At 45.6% G+C, this 17,195-nt stretch overlaps 1 protein-coding gene across 1 annotated transcript in view; it reads right to left on the reverse strand.

Moving 5' to 3' along the window:
• EXOC4 (exocyst complex component 4) overlaps positions 1–12,867 on the reverse strand; it is a 180,041-nt gene extending 167,174 nt beyond the window's left edge. Inside the window, exons 1-2 of the mRNA XM_009069411.1 lie at positions 12,667–12,867; positions 9,107–9,301 (exon numbers count right to left, since the gene is read on the reverse strand). Of these exons, the coding sequence (XP_009067659.1) occupies positions 9,107–9,274 (168 nt within the window). The 5' untranslated portion in view covers positions 9,275–9,301; positions 12,667–12,867. The remainder of the gene's footprint in view (positions 1–9,106; positions 9,302–12,666) is intronic.
• Positions 12,868–17,195: the final 4,328 nt, after the last annotated feature.

Below are 17,195 nucleotides of genomic sequence, written 5' to 3' on the forward strand. Positions count from 1 at the left end.
GCCTGAAAAAAGAGCTTTGCTTTGTATAAGCTAAAAATTGCAAGTGTATAGAAACTAACTGTGGCAGCAGCACCATTAAGCAGCTTGTTTAAAGGTCACAGGCAGTTTATGGCAGGGCTTAATTGCCTTAAAAAGAAAATGTAGCTAAACATTTGCTTAGCATAACATCCAATTTGGAAGGGTTTAATTTAGCATTTTACAACAGACTAAAACCTAAGTACTAACAAGATGTTTGTCAAAATTCTCTTTCTCTCCTGACTTTGGCCAAAGTTTTCTAATCTGCTTGTACTGAAAGCTGCTCAGGCCCTTCAAAGGTTTTGCTAGAGCTCCACAGGCCTGAAGTGAGCACAGGGAAAATGGAATCTCTAAACAAGAGGTTTTTTTCAGAGGGAAAACCAGAATGATGAAAGAATTATGACAGAAACACAGGATGGTTTGGGTTGGAAGGACCTTAAAGGTTATCTCATTCTACCTCCTGCCCATAGAGACACCTCCCACCAGCCCAGGCTGCTTCAAGCCCCATCCAACCTGGCCTGGAACACTCCCAGGGATGGAGCAGCCACAGCTGCTCTGGGCAACGTGTGCCAGTGCCTCACCACCCTCACAGCCAGGAATTCCTTCCCCAATGATTGTTGTGAGTAGAAAACCAAATCCTTTCCGAGAAACAAGGTGAAGGATAGAAAATTGAGATGAGATCTCAGGCAGAAGTTTTCCCTGTGAGGGTGGTGAGACACTGGCCCAGGTTGCCCAGGGAGGCTGTGGCTGCCCCAACCCTGGCAGTGTTTCATTCCAGGTTGGATGAGCCTTGAGCAACCTGCTCTGGTGGGAGGTGTCCCTGCCCAGGGCAGAGAGTTGGCACTGGATCATCTCTGAGCTCCATTCCAACCCCCTAACAATCAATGAGACCAGTCTGAGTTCAGACAACAGCTAGGAAACCATGAACAAACATCTGAGAAAGGTTAAAAGCAAACAACGTGGTGGGTCAGAGTTTGAAGGAAAAAAGTCAACTCATAACACAAACACGATATGACAAAAGGGAAAAAGCTGAACCCTCTGAATAAACAGTAAATAAACAGCAGCAACCCAGAAGGTTCAACTGCCTCAGTGGAGAATAAAGACAATGCTGACATTTAAAAGGAGAATTGATCTGCTGCTGGAACAAGGAATTCACTGTCAAAAGGTACAGGAAAGGAAAATGACTAAAAAGCAGCTTAAAGGAGTGTGGCCAGACTTAAACAAGCTCTGCACTGAGTTCAATTCACACCTGTCATGCCTGAGAGAAGGATCCAGACCGGGGAAGTTCGTTAAGGAACAGGGAGGCATTCACTCCAGTTGTTGGGAATTTCCACCTGGCAAAAAGGCACAACACCTACCAATAGTCTCTATCCAAGGCATTTAATGTGACAAATTGAAGGCAGATGATGTATTAGAGAATGATCCTCGACCTTCTAACTCCACGAGGGATTCCCAGGAGTGCTGAACTCCACACAAAGAGGAGTTTCCCAGCTGGCAGTTCTGGTTTGGGCTGGCACATGGCACCTCTAACTCAACACATTTAAAGGACTCTTCACTCCTCCAGACTGAACAGTCCCAGCACTCACAGCTTTTCCTCACAGGACACATGCTCCAGTCCCTTCATCATCCTTGTGGAAGGAGTCAACACCCAGAAAACAGAATCCTGTTGAGCACTTTGAGTCTCCACTGCTAGAAACACTTAACGAGCAACTGATGAAACCTCTTCCCTGCATTTAGAGCTTTGAGTGTCAAGCCTGACCTAAGTCTTACCAAATGAGACACAAACCAGGAAGTATGAGCTAGCTATGATGATCCTGGACTTAAAGAACACCCTGATGATCCTAAAGCAGGGAGTCTTTAGCTAAAATCATGGAAAACAAGACAAGCACACAGATCAATGACAGCTATTCCTGACTGTCACTGCCAACCTCCCCCTGAAAAAAAGGGGAGAAGGTGCAGAGGTGTGAGGGTTACTGAGGAGCTGTAAAACACTGATGCTGAACAGCTGATTAATACTTTGGATGTTAATGTGATGGAAGAATCTGCTCCCTATTTTGGTCACCTTTAAAGAGCCTTGTAAGAATTAACAAGCCAAAAGCAAACAAAGAGCTATAAAAGATGATTCCTTTGCAGTATTTCAGGAAGAGCTGAGCTCACTCCCCTTCAGGAGATGAAGGATTTGCTGACCAAATGGTGCACAAAAGGGGGGACTGACACAGATGAGTAAAGCTGAGAGGGGCAGAGGTTGGCAACACCAGTTTGGAAGATTCTGAGCTACACACACAAATAAAAGTGCTCAGGTTGCAGGAAACCAGCTCCTCCTGACACAAAGAGCCTGTGTAAGCCTTTTGATGGGGAAGGACAGGGAAAAGGTATATACAGCAACAGGGAGAAAGCTGCCCCAAACACCTCAACACGAAGCACAAACATCCTTTATTTCTCTTCAGTGTTTGAATGGCAAGGCCCAAATTTATTGTTTTCCCTCCACAAACTTTTAAATATTTATAAAATTATGTTCCTCGCTCACTGTCCTTTACTCCAGATACATCAATTCCCTTCTTTGGAATTTGCCTCAGTGCTGTCACCCATCAATCACTCTCCTTCCTCTGCCACTCACTGCAATTCATCAATGTCTCTCCAGCAATAAAGTGCTGAAAGCCAAAGCAGAGCTGGAGGAACAGAGGGGATAAAACCAACCAGAGGATTAGCCAACTGCTCACTTGGACACGAAACACGACCAATTCCAACAGCAATATGGTCAAATGACTTCCCTGAGATGGGCAAGTCAGGGGAGCTGTTGGCACCACAGAACTGCCTAAAACTTGGGCCTTGCACTTCTCACTCCCTCCCATGCATTTCTGCCTCTTGATTTAATGCATCTTCCTTCAGTCTTAATTACCATTAAGTGTGTTTTTCAAGACCATCTCTGTCCCCAAGTCTATAGGAATGATGCCTGGAGCATTAGGCTCATAATGTATTGAAGGAAAACATGAGGGTTCTCCTTAATGCAAACCTGCAGTTTCCCAATTCTCTCACTGCCTTCAAGATGACATTTCAAACCTTGACACTCCCTGTGTCCCACCTCTCTGTTGTTGAAGGAACCTGAAAGATAATCCAGTCTTACTCCCTGCCATGGGCAGGAACAACTTCCACTAGCCCAGGTTGCCCCGAGCTCCATCCAGCCTGATTTGGAACACTCCCAGGGATGGAGCAGCCACAAATGTTTCCTAAACTTGAATTTATTACACCTTCTCACTGGCTTTTAAAGCAGCATTTTCAAAACAATTCAAATTTATCTAGCTTTATTGTGCAATAAATCATCTTCAATTTCTCTTGCTGTTTGTTCCAATATTTTACTCTGGACAAAATTACCCAACCCAGAGTTTAAAAACAGAAATTCCTGGAAAGACCAGTGGTGACTGGAAAAACATCTGCTGCATTCCAACCCTTCTCCACCTTCATTACAGCGTGTTTCCTTATTTAATAAACTTTCATCAGCCTAAATGAATGGTTGTAATGAGCAGAGCCAACAGCCCCAGGATAATGCTCAGGAGAGACATCACTGCTCGGTGGAGCATTAAGGAAGGGCAGGAGGAGCTGAGGTCAAGCACGTGGCAATGCAAATCAGGCAGAATTAGGTACTTAGAGCTTCATGCAACATACACTGCTCAGATAATGGAAATGACAGGATAAAAGGAATGAGAGCAAGTTATTGATAACTCTACTGAGGGGGGAAAAAATAGATGTTTCAAAGGGGAAAAAAACCTACTGGTTGTAATGGCTTTAAAACTAGGCTAGAGAGTTTATTGAAATAAAACCAAAACAGAACGGAATTCAAAGGAAAAGGAGAAAAGAGGATAAATATATGCTAAGAACACACAGCACCAATCCTTCCCCCCTACAGAACTGAGAAGCATTCCACCAAAATTCATCATAGAATATCCTGAGCTGGAAGGGACCACAAGGATCATTGATCCAACCCCTGACCCTGCCCAGGACACCCCAACAATGCTTCTTGTGCCTGAGAGCATTGGCAACTTCAATAGGGGTGCAACTAGATCATTAAGGTCCTTTCCAATCCAAACCATTGTCTGATTTCTGCAGAGCATTTCCACTTACCAAAACCCCTTTGCCTTCCGCCCATGTCCCCCACTATGTCACCCAGTTGGGAGGTAAAGTCCTGCAGACAAAACAAACCCACTTTGCTGCCAAGTGCCATGGCACACAGGCAGAGGAGCTGAGCAGCACCCCCAGACAGAGAGGTGTGATTTCATAGCCAAGCAATGCTCCTGAAAAAATTAACCCAGCACAGACCTCACAGGCTGTGGAGCTGAGAGACAACACACTGGATGCATCCTGAGGTGCTGGTGCTGAGCTCAGGGTGTGTTAACGATGCTGCATCAGCAGGACTGAAAATGACCTAATTTACCTGCAGAGCTAACTCCTCTCCAACCCAGCTGGATGCCAAGCCAAGCAGGTTTAATTGAATCCAACAACAGTATCAGCCACCAGCTTCACTCCCCAAACCCAACAAACTGCTACAATGCATATTTACAGGGAGAAAGCAGCTCCCAAAAAATTCTGCTGCTGTTACTGCTGTCAAAGAGCAGAGCAGGGGATGGGGATTGTTCTTTCCCTGGCATTAGGGAACTGAAATATAAGCCCTTAACATGGAAAAGAAAGAAAACGAGGTGTTGGAACATTTCCTGGCCTAGCTGTGGATAGACAAATTGCTCTGAGCTTTGTATTTCCTGGGATAAAAGGAGAAGAATGTGCTCAAGGACAAAACACACACCAGATCTATAGTTCTTATTTTCCATCTTCATTCTTCCTTCTTGTCACCTTCCTAACAAATCAGTTTCAACCAGCAAAAGGAGCCATCCTCACTCCTGTGCCATGTGTGGTTCCATGGTGTTTTGTTATCCCTGACAGTCACAACCCCAGCCCAAAGGAACTGCACTCCTGCATGGATAAATCAGGTCCTGCAAGTGGTTTATGGTCTACCAGAATCAAAAGAGCCTTCATATATCTTTGGAAAAAGTGGCTTTAGTTCATTAAAACTACAAGTAGAGACACAGAGAAGTTGGGACATGCAAAGACATAGCCTAAACAATTTTTACTTACTCATAATTATGATATGACCTTTAATTACTTGATTCAACAACATTTCTTTCTTCAACTGCTTTTAGCATTTCATCTCTTAGTTGATATAAACAAATGGAAAAGATTAATTTCTCCCTATGGGCACCTCATGGGTCAACAGCAGAGTCAGAACAGTTAGAGCAACACCACAGACCTCCACAGTACTGCAGCTAATTAATTAATTGCTAGGCAGAGCAGATTGCCCTGCAGTCCACAGCTCAGTGCTGGGGAGTTTGGACATGGAACTGCTTCCTGCAGCCACAGGACCTTCTGTTCTCACCACTGCTGCCTGTCCTGCTGTGTGACCTCTGCTTCTGGTGTTGCACAGCACATCCAGAATCTCTTCTGGAAGAACTTCAGGGGAAACTGAGATAAGAGGGAGAAGTTTTTGCTGTGAGGGTGGGGAGACACAGGCACAGGTTGCCCAGGGAGGCTGTGGCAACACCTGAGGCCCCACCTGAGCCTCCTTTTAGTCTCCCCCAAAACACAACACACACACACAAATGTGTCCATGTGCTCTCAACTGCCACACAAAAGTGAACACTACTATCAGCAATTCAGTGTGTGAAAAACTAGCTCCATTACAGCAAAAAACTCTTTCAAACTCACTCTATAAAAACCTTAATAAAAAAAATAGAAAATTAACTGAGACACATTTCATTTCAAACAGGAGTTTTCTCTGTTCCAGACATTGCTAATTTCTCCAAAGCTTCACAATTCAAAGGAGGTTGGAACCAGGTTCTTCTAGCCAACCTGTAAGGTGCAATTATAGAACAGCAAACCTGATCCTCCTGGCTCTGCTCCCAGGACTACCAAGATGCTGGAGGAACATGGAACATGAACACCTGATATTTGAAGCTCATCTGTGCTGCTCTGGGTGGATAAAGAATCAGAAAGAAGCTGACACTTCAAATTTTTAACTTCATACAAATGGAATCTGCCACAAACTACCTCTGCATTTGTGTTTATACAACTGGGAGAAGCTGCCACTCTGTTATTAACAATCCTGCCCTGCATTACCCAGTCACTGCACATTAGAACCAGCAGCTGGAGAGTTTGGAGTGATAATGAAACCTGGAACAAACCATCTCCCACCATCTTCCCCAAACAATAAGGGAATTAAAATTTCAATTTAAATGCAGAGGGTTGAAACACGCTTCAGTGGCAAAATTACTTCAATTAATGTGAGTGGAATACAAAGCCCAGGCTGCAAAATGGGATGCAGCAAGCAGAAATGATGCCATCAGAGTGAGTGCTTGCACCAGCACAACAGCACTGCACAGGTCTCATTCTGACTGTATCACAGGGCAGAGACAGTAATCAGAGCCCCAGTTCCAGGGTGAGGGACACAAACTCCTTGGCTGCTCACTCTGGGCTCCTTCTAAGCCATGAGCAGCTGTTTACTTTGAGGAATGAATCACAGAATCAGCCAGGCTGGAAAAGACCTCCAAGATCATCAAGTCCAACCCTACCATGGTCACTAGACCATGGCACTAAGTGCCACATCCAGTCTCACCTTGAAAACCTCCAGGGATGGTGAATCCACCACCTCCCTGAGCAGCACATTCCAATGCCTCATCACTCTCTCCCTAAAAAACCTCTTCCTAACATCCAACCTAACCCTCCCCTGGCAGAGCTTGAGGCTGTGCCCTCTTGTCCTGCTGCTGGTTGCCTGGGAGAAGAGACCAACCCCCACCTGACTCCAACCTCCTGTCAGGGTGTTGCAGAGGGTGATAAGGTCTCCCCTGAGCCTCCTCCAGGCTGAACACCCCCAGCTCCCTCAGCCTCTCCTCATGGCACTTGTGCTCCAGTCCCTTCACCAGCCTCATTGCTCGACCTGCTCCAGCACCTCAATGTCCCTCCTGAGCTGAGGGGCCCAGAACTGAGCAGGGGATACAAGGTGTGGCCTCACCAGCACTGAGTACATTATATACATGTATTAAACCCACAGTATCTTGCAAACCACTGAGGTCTCACAAATACACACATTTCAAACTATTTCTAAAGCATTTTGCATGGCATGTCCTAAATATTATTATTTTTCTCCTTACATTCCCTATCAGATATTCGAGATAGGAACTAAGTTATCTTTATGGAATTTCCTTCTGAAAATAATTTGTTCACTCTAAAAAAACAAAAAAAAAAAAAGGAAAATGTAACACCACAAAGACAAGACAATAAACCCAACCCAAGCAAACTGGTGAGTCCATAAACAAACAGAAGCACCAATGTTTCAGCTGATACTGATGATAACTCCGAATATTACAGTTTTCCCCTGCACTGACACCCTTAACTCACATCTACTTCTTTAGTTCACAGTCAAAAGTATCAGGCAAATACCTTACTCTGATTTTCCCATCCCTGGGAGTGTTCCAGGCCAGGCTGGATGGGGCTTAGAGCAACCTGGGCTGGTGGGAGGTGTCCCATGGCAGAGGGTGGAACTGGATGAGCTTTAAGGTTGAAGTGAAACCAGACACAAGGATGTGACAGCAACAACAAAAAGCAGATTGGGTTCCACATGCCATCAGAGCATGGGATGAGACTCAGATCCAAGTGCTGAAAATGTTTCAGAGGGAACAAGGTAAGTTTTAGAAAGTTATATTTAAGGGAAAGTGAGACAAAATAGAAAGAGGGGAATTAAAGCTCAAGGTGAGAACAGTAAAATTTCCAACTCTTGATGCTGCTGAACAATGAGCTGTTAAAAAGGAGTGAAGAGGCACAGCTGAGAGACACCAAGGACATTAAAGCTGAACAAAACAATAACAAACCCAGGCAATGAACAGATGGCCTTAAGGCACTGTCTGGCAAACAGGGAGAGGAGCATGGAACAGACACACTCCTTTTGATTCACTCTGGAATCACAGAGTGTTTGAGGATGGAAAGGACCTCTGGAGAACACCTAATGGAATGGTCTCCTAGAGCCAGTTGGCCCAGGATCACACCCAATCTGGTTTGGAAAGTCTTCCACAGGTGGAGACTCCACAATCTCTCTGGGCCTATAGACTGCACCTGTTCCAGTGTTCAACCATCCTGACAGTAAAAAAAAGTGTTGGTTTATCTTCAAAACTATTCCCTGTGCTCCTGTCTGTGCCCATTCCTCCTCTCCAGTCACTGGGCACCACTAAGAAGGATCTGTCTCTGTTTTTTTGCACCTCAGACATTCATAACCATCAGCAAGATCTCCCTGAGGTTTCCCTTCCCCAAGTGGAGCAGCCTCAGCTCTCTCAGCCTCTCTACACATGGGAGATGCTCCTTAAGCATCTCTAATCCTTCATTGGCCTCGACCAGGAACTCATCTCTCTTGTACTGAAGAGCCCAGAACTGGACTGAGCACTCTGCATGTCAGGACTAACTGGAGAAGGATCATCGCCCTTGGCAAGGGTGTAATTACTGCTGGAACCTGTTCCAGGGAAGGAAGGACTGGGGCCTGGTGAGAAAGTTTGCTGGTTAAGGTTAGAAAGAGAAAGGAAAGTATTGTTATTAGAGAAGTTCAGGAAACTGCTAACTCCACCACAAGAGTGGAACAGAGAGTCAAGCTCATAAAAGAAACGAAACTGAAGGGAAAACACTTGAAGAGAGTGAGAAAAAGAACATTAAAAAGGTGAAAATAAGCAGAAAGGATCCCAGAATCAATCAGGTTGGAGAAGACCTTTGAGATCATCAAATCCAACCTATGACCTAACACCACCATGGCAACAAGACCACTGCACTAAGTGCCACATCCTGTCCTTAAACCCCTCCAGGGATGGTGACTCCACCACCTCCCTGGGCAGCACATTCCAGTGTCTGATCACCCTTTCTGGGAAGAAAGGCATCAAGAGTCCTGAAAATACCTGTATAAAGACAATGAGTGGGCAGCACACCCAGATGGTGAGAGCTCTGCAGACCACCAGAGCTGCCCCGGGTGCCCCTGGCCCGTCCAGCCCCAGCAGGAGGTGTCCTGACTCACCAGCATGTCTGTGGCCTTGAGGTAGTGCTTGCTGGCCATGCACTGCTCCAGCTTCTGAGGGACCTGCTTGATGTTCTCGATCTCGTCCAGCAGGTTGAGGACGTGTTTGTGCTCGATGCCCTCGATCCACAGCTTGCGCAGCTCGTCCCGTTTGCAGTGCAGCAGCATCTTACAGGACAGCAGGTTCTCCTTCACCTGCAGCAACAGGGCAAGGACCCGTTACCTCTGTCCCTGCAGCAGTTCCTGCCCACACTCACTTCATCAGGAATTCCAGATATACCATGAGACTGTAACCAAATCCAAGTTCCCACACCTCTGTTATTCCTTGGGCTGAAGGGAACTGCATAGAACACACAAACTGGAACTGCTTTCAGAGTGAAATGGGTTTTAATACAAGTTTTATGGCACTGGTGAAAATTTAGCTCAAGTACCACAACATGAACAAACTCCAGATCCAATTATCCACAAGCCTAATTTGCATGTTTTCCAGACTCCATCCATTGCTTTGGCATACAGCAAGAACCCAATCTGCAGTGAAAGCAAATAAACTACCACCAGTTTTTCTGCTGTTAACTTTATCCATCCACCTTATTACATCCTTTTAGATTAAATCTTTTTTAGATTAACTTCAAGTTTGGTGTCCATTCCGTGAAACACAACTAGCTGAGCGCAGAACCATTTCCCTACTACCCTGAGCAACACCAGTTTTTGGGGGGAGAGTTTCATGGTTTCATCAGAACAATTCAGAGAGTTCAATTCAGCACTTCCATTCTTTACCAAGGCCATTACATCACCTCTAAGTGGCAAAGTCTCTATTATTTTTCCCCATTCAGGCAGTATCAAGAGCTTTTCTCCTCCTTTTTTCTGTCCCAGCTCTCAGCCTGCATTCCCTGCTTTCAGGTTCTCCCAATTCCCTCTGGTAAGGTCAGTGGAACCTAACTTCTCCTGCATAATGCAAATCAACAACACACATTAAAATGGGGAAGCAATTAGCAGCACAGCTTCACACATTGCTTTCACACCACTCTTGTTTTTGTGATAACTCATGAATACTTAGGGCCCAACCTTTTCTCAGGTTGAACTCTCACTGAATTACACATGAAGAGACTCTCAGCACTAGGCCCTTCCATTTATTTTGAAATAATGAGCTTTTAAAGCACAGCACCAATCTCACTTCAGCTGCATGTTCTCCTACCTTGCTCAAAAAAACACATGTGAAACACATAGATGGACCAAAATTGGACACTGGTAAATAACAAGAGCTGCTGGGGCTGAGACTGGTCAACATCTGTGGTGACATGGACAGCGGATTGAGAAAAAATCCTCAGCCAACAAAAAAGCTCATCTAAGAGTCATAAAAAGCAGAGGCAAAGTAAAACACACACTGAGTTCATTTCAGATTTAATCCCTGTTCAATACAGTAATTGAAAATCTTTCACTGACCTGGCACACCATCACCAGTGGACTGAGCTACACTAAGCCAAAGTAGGTCAGCAAAACAATCGAGGGGCTAGGAGCAATCTCACAAGACATTGCTACTCCTGTCCTTGCAAGGAAAATTATCAACTCCACCTCCATCTGGGATCAGGGGAAGGAATGAAGAGCAAGTCTTTAAGAACAATCCTCCCCTTGGAAGGCCAAATTGGCTCTACTTTATAATTCAGTTTTATAGCAGATAGACTCAAATCTAAACCTTTCCCAAAAGGAATTCAGACTGAATTGCCTCCAAAAGTGGCTGCACAGAGGGATCTGCACTATCACTTGTACAATTCCTAATGCATCAACACCCATGTGATCATCCACCCTCAGAGGGGAACACCAAAAACAAATCTCAGGGTGTAACACAGATTGATGACAACCCAGACCTGGGGCCTCTCATGAGATTAGGGCAAAACTTCTTCAATACATATCGACCACAACTAATAAGAAAACTGAAATATCAAAAGGTCCTTCACCCTTCCAGTCATTCTTCTAGGTGGGACCAAAAGGTCACACCACTCTCTGGTTGTTTTGACCTCTGCAAAGCTTTGTACAGTGTGTGAGAAGAGGCCACTGGCTACAGCTGACTTCAAATTTAGTGCAATTGATCTGTGCTTTCAAAGTGCTGAGCTCTGTCCATAAATCCTGGAATGATCTCTTACCCCTGGAAAGCATCACAACGGTCTCATTTGCTTTGAAAATGCTAAATGAATTTTCAAAGCCATAAGGGTCAGGATGTAGCCCCAGAAGGGTAAAAGCCAACAGCTCCTCAAGCACTGCTGGGAAAGGTTTTGAGATGAGACCTCCACAGAGCCAGGAAAAAAAACCCAGTAATAAATTTTGGTGTCTAGTTTGCAAAGTTTAGGTCTAGCAAACTACAAGTACAAGATAGGAGACCAAAGAACTAATCCATTGCTGCAGGGAGAGCAGTACAATCCAATCCACAATCCAGAGTGATTCACTGGCACAGCACCAATGTGTAAGCACTCAACATGCAGAAAGATACAGGGGCACTGAGTTCACGTGCATTCACACAACAGAGCTGAGCGAGGAAACAGCACCAAAATTCATATTCTGGGAGTGAAAAGCAAGCTGATGAATCACCCAGACTAGTCAGGAGGTGGCTGGAGGCCAACACAGCACAACACGAACAGATTCGATGGAAAGGTGTTAGCTCAGAGGCCCCAAGACTTCAAAAACCTGAAAGCAACATGCCCAGACAATGAATGAACAGGGACACAGCAAACCTCTCATCCTGCTTTTAACTACTTCTGTTCTCAAACCACAGAGAGATCCCTGAGAAAACATGTTCCTACTGAGACACAGCCAGGGACAACTGTGCTAGGTAGGACTGGACTGTCCATTCCTAATGGTGCCACGGAGTGACTTGCAATCAGGCCTAGCTCAGAATCAGACTGGGTTGGAAGGGACATTAAAGGTCATCTCATTCCATCCCCCTGGAACACTCCCAGGGATGGAGCAGCCACAGCTGCTCTGGACAACCTGTGCCACTGCCTCAGCACCTCCCAGCCAGGAATCCCTTCCCAATATCCCATCTAATGAGTTTGAAGCCATTCCCTGTGTCCTGTCCCTCCATTCCTCGTCCCAAGTCCCTCTCAGCTCTCCTGGAGCCCCTTGAGGCACTAGAAGGAGCTCTGAGGTCTCCTTGAAGCTTCTCTTCTCCAGGCTGATCCCCCCCAGCTCTCCCAGCCTGGCTCCATGGCAGAGCTGCTCCAGCCCTTGGAGCATCTCTGTGGCCTCTCTGGACTTATTCCAACAGATCAACATCTTTCTTGTACTGGGGACCTCAGAACTGGACACAGTACCCCAGGTGGGAATTTAGTGGGCAACAAGGGGCTACCAGTGCTTTCTCAATCCCATTTTAACTCCATTCAGGAGGGTGACAAGAAGCTGAGTAACACACAGAGAGAAATAAAAGTCGAACACAGGAGCTTGGAGCTTCCATCACTGGTAGTGTAATCACCAGGAAATGACAGCAGCGAGGAAGAAGTGGTGGCAGAGGGTGACACGTGGAGCAGAGCCCAGGGAGCTGCTGCACACCAGAAGCCCCAGGAGAGCACCTGCTTGATCTTGTTGCGGGAGGAGGTGATGCGCTCGGTGATGCTCTGGTAGGTGCGGATGGCCGTGGTCAGCTCCGTGTAGTGCTGCACGATCAGCTCGTCCAGGGCCCGGTCACACTTCTCGTAGGCCTCCTCCAGCCTCCCCTTCTCTGTCTCCCTGTCCTCCACATCATCACTGCTGGACAAAGTCCTGAGGGCACAAAGATCACACCAGTTATTTGTGATGAGGTTCAGTGGTGTTTACTCCGGTCAGTGGGGAACGATGCGCTGCAAGGAAATAAAAACCATCAATATTGTGGTTTATTACTCTGCCAAGTTTTCAGATGCTTCAGAGATTTTTTTACTACTGTTAAATTTATGGAAGGGGAAAGTTCTCTATTAGTTATCATATTGCCAGAGAGTCACTAATAAACATAGTGTAACACACAGGAAATATCTCCTGATCTATTATTTACAGAGTTGTAAGGAAGAAATTCTAACTCTGGACTCAGGGATCAGTGCAGCTCTTAGGAGTGTTGGAGCTACTATTAATTGCCTGCCAAAGGGACACCACAGGTGCTCAGAAATCCATCACAAGCCTATCCATGCCTTCCAATAGTCAATCCACTACCAGCACTACAGTGAGGAAGGGTCATGGGTCCTTATTTCCTCCCCCCATTAAACCTCCAACTTACACCACCTAGCAACATTTTTAATACTTTTTTTTTTAAGTCAATGAAGCTTGAGATTCCAACAGAAGTGCTGAAAATTTAATGGAACTGTCCATAAGTCAAAGTCTTCTTGGTTTCACTCCAAACTTCTATTCAAGAACCGGTGCAATCTTCTCTTTCTCTCCCTCCCAGACTCATCCTGCCACCAGATCCAGGAGGGCACACCTGGAATGACTTGATGGCAGGAGCAGCAACAGCCCAAAAAACAAGGAAAGAGCCTTGTCCTGCTACCAAATCTAACCCTTCCCTGACACAAGTTAGTGCCATTCCCTCAGCTCCTGTCACTGGTCACCAGGAGAAGATCAGTGCCTGTCCCTCCACCTCCCCTTACTTCTGCTTACAACTCTCGTATCCGTTCTGGCTTCAAGCACTGAAGGAATCACTTCCTGCACCAGGAAAGGTTAAATAAGTCTACACAACGACAAGAAATTTAACCTTAACAGGTTTTTTCCCTGCTCCACCCACATGAGTTTGCACTAAACACCTGTAGATTATTTCCTTATGGATAAGAGTTGAAACCAAAACTTAAGACCCAAATGGAAAAAAAAGCAACACCAGAGTTTGATTTTTCTTTCAACTTGGTTGGAAAAAAACCCAGCAAATTTCATAAATTTAAGGGTTAGGACTTGGTTATTTCCAGTCATAATGGGTGTGTGGATTTCCTACCTAAGCCCTGTGGGACAGGAACCATTTCTTGTTCTTGCTCTGCACAAAAGCAAAGCAAAGTAAGGAATACTTAATATTCCTGGGATTATACACATTCTGCTAACGCTGCAGAAAAGGAAGCCAAGGGCATCTTTGCTTGTGTCAGTCCTATTAAAATGTGTGGTGAGGAAGAAAAGTCAACAGAGTGTTTGACAAACAGAAAGGATCAAAACTGTTTGGGAAAGCAATTTTGCAGAAAGAACTTTGGAGGGGGAATTAGAACAATGACGAATACACATCAGCCTTTTAGAACTCCCTTGAAAACAGAACACAGGACAAACAGAAGGAACAGCAGCTTAGTGTGGGCAGGGCATGGAGTCCATGGGATTTCCAGGAGGGATTTCCTGATCATTTCACTTGTTTCATTCTCATTTTGCCAGATGAGAACCCTCCTCCCCTGGATGATACCTGTAATTTGTACTTGGCAGCTGCATGGCTGCAGATTCCTCTCTCATTAGCAGGAGCTCAATGGGATTAGAATAATTCCAACTGGTCTGTTAGGAGACATTTCCATGCTATAATAAAACAGGAATTCACTGAGCCAAATCTCATTGACTTTTGATTTCACAGAGTTCAAAAACCAGATTGCACAAATGCATAAGGCTTCAGTCACTGGAGTCACTTCCCCAGATGGAAGACAGCAGAGAGGAGAGGATCAGACACAACCCTGCAGTGCTTTCATCCTGGGATGTAACAGCATATTTCATGCAGGGGGGAAAAACAAAAAACCTTGCCATTTCCCTGAGGTCAGTGAATTTACACTGCAATTACATTAATAAAAACCTCCACTGGGACTATTCATTTTAGCAAACTTGATCTGTAGATCAACAAGCATTTTTCATCCCTGATTTCCAGCATCCAACTCAAGGAGCAGAGGGAGCAGGTGGAGGCTTTTCCCAAACACCTAAAGCCTTAAACTGCTTCCTCCAACTGCTCCCATGGAAGACAGGAATAGCTCAATTCCAAAGGTAAATATATCAGGAAATGTACTCACAGGGATCAGACCTAGCTGCCAGCTCTAGCACTTCTGCGGGAGGCTCTCCCTTTATAGAAAGCTGAATGAACTCCAAGCTCCTGAAGGATCTTCCTGCCTCAGCACCACAGATGAAGAACAACCTGGCACAACCAGGACCCAAAAGAAGTTTGAATCTACCTTCACCTGGCGCCTTAAAGCAGCTGAACAGACTGAGCCATCCAGAGCTACAGAGTAATTCACTTTTCAGTGGTGAGGGAGGCAAGATTCTTGACTTAGGTACTTACCTGTAAAAGCTCAACATGGAATTTGGAAAATGCACTTGAGCTATTGAAGGTTTTTCCCCCCCAGAGACCACAGACTCAGCATTTGCCTCTGAGCAGCAAAATGAAACATTTCTCTCTAAAACACACAGGAACTTTGAGGAGCCAGGCATCAGATTTGAGATCCAACAAGTACTGTTGACACTGGGAAGTCTCATCTTTCCCCACACAGGTCATATTATCAAGACCTTTCCTCTGTTTTCCAGAGCAGATGACTAATTCCTTTTGCCAACCCACCCACTGCCAGCTTTCTACCTGCCCAGGAAAACGCCAAGAAAATTAGATTGTCAATTTTAGGAGAAAACTGTTACCATTAATGAATAATAAATGTTTCATTTGTGTAAATTTGCTTTCTCTGGCGCCTCCAGCTAGGCTGGGTGGGTCCCTGCCTGCCTGGCTTACCTGCCCCTAGGCCTGCCCTGTTAAGGATGATTAGTGTTAAGCTATGGATGGCAAACAGAGGCTTAATTACCAATTTCTTGACTAGAAAATGTGTTTCCCAGGAAGAACATTGCAGGAACAGTATGTGGGCATTATGCTTCTGTGGATGTTTTTATTAAACAAAGCAGAACAGATCCTGTGTGCAAAATGTAAGTCTGGAAAATTAATGCATTCATCATCTGCCTGGAGTCATGCAAGGTGTGTGACACTGTCCCACAGGACATCCTGGGCTCTGAGCTGGAGAGCCATGGATTTGAGGGGTGGAGCACTCAGTGGATAAAGAACTGGCTGGATGGTCACACACAGAGCTGTGGTCAGTGGCTCAGTGTCCACATGGAGGTCAGTGAGGAGTGGTGTCCCTCAGGGCTCAGTGGTGGGGCTGACACTGCTCAACATCTTTATCAGTGACATGGACAGTGGATTGAGTGCACCCTCTGCAAGTTCTCTGACCACACCAAGTGTGTGGGGCAGTCACAGCTGGAAGGAAGGGATGGGACATCCAGAGGGACACTGACAGGCTGGAGAGGTCAATGCAAACCTCATGGAGTTCAACAAAATGAAGTGCAAGGTCCTACCCCTGGGCCATGGCAATCCCAGAACAGCTACAGGTTGGGTGGGGAAGGAATTGAAACCAGCAGAGAGGAGAAAGACTTGGGAGTGACAGTGGAGGAGAAGCTCCCCATGAGGGGGTTTGGACTAGATATGTGTGAAGTCCATTCTAACCCTTAAATTCTATGATTCTGTGAATCATAGAAAGAATGAAGGATGAAGAAAAGGATAGTGTTAGCCAACAGACAATTTTAGACCAATAAAGGATTTATGGAGTAAAACAAGGAAAGCAGTTGCTAGAAGCAACAAATAATAATTTAAGCAGAGCATTGTGGATGTCTAGAAAGCTCAGACTCCTCTCTGCAGGCAACAGCTGCAATGTGCCAAAGAGACTTCAGCATTAAAAAGGAAGAAAAAAAAAAGCAGAGGCAGAAGAAGCCCATTAGAATCCAGTTCCTTCTCCTCGGGCCCCTGTTGCTGATGGCTGTGGCCACACACCAATTACACTCTCTGCTTTCTCACTTTGGCTTGAAGCTTGTGATCACCAGAACGTTGATGGTGCCCTGAGACCCCAAGGCTGAGCACAGTCACCCACAGAGAGATGTCACAGCACAACCTCCTCGTGGCAGGAAACCTAACAGACAACAAACAGCTAGAGGTGGATGAGAGGAGAGGGAACAAAATCACCAAGCTGAGGGAACATCTGGCCAAGTCTCAGCTGCCCAGACACCCACAAGGTGTAAATGACTGAGTCTGAAGTCTAAGTCGTTGGGAGGATCAAGGGCTGATTTCCCAGATGTGTGCAAGATGCATTTAAGTGCTCTCCAA

The sequence above is a fragment of the Acanthisitta chloris genome, unplaced genomic scaffold, assembly GCF_000695815.1.
Source record: "Acanthisitta chloris isolate BGI_N310 unplaced genomic scaffold, ASM69581v1 scaffold15352, whole genome shotgun sequence".
NCBI classification, from domain to species: Eukaryota; Metazoa; Chordata; class Aves; order Passeriformes; family Acanthisittidae; genus Acanthisitta; species Acanthisitta chloris.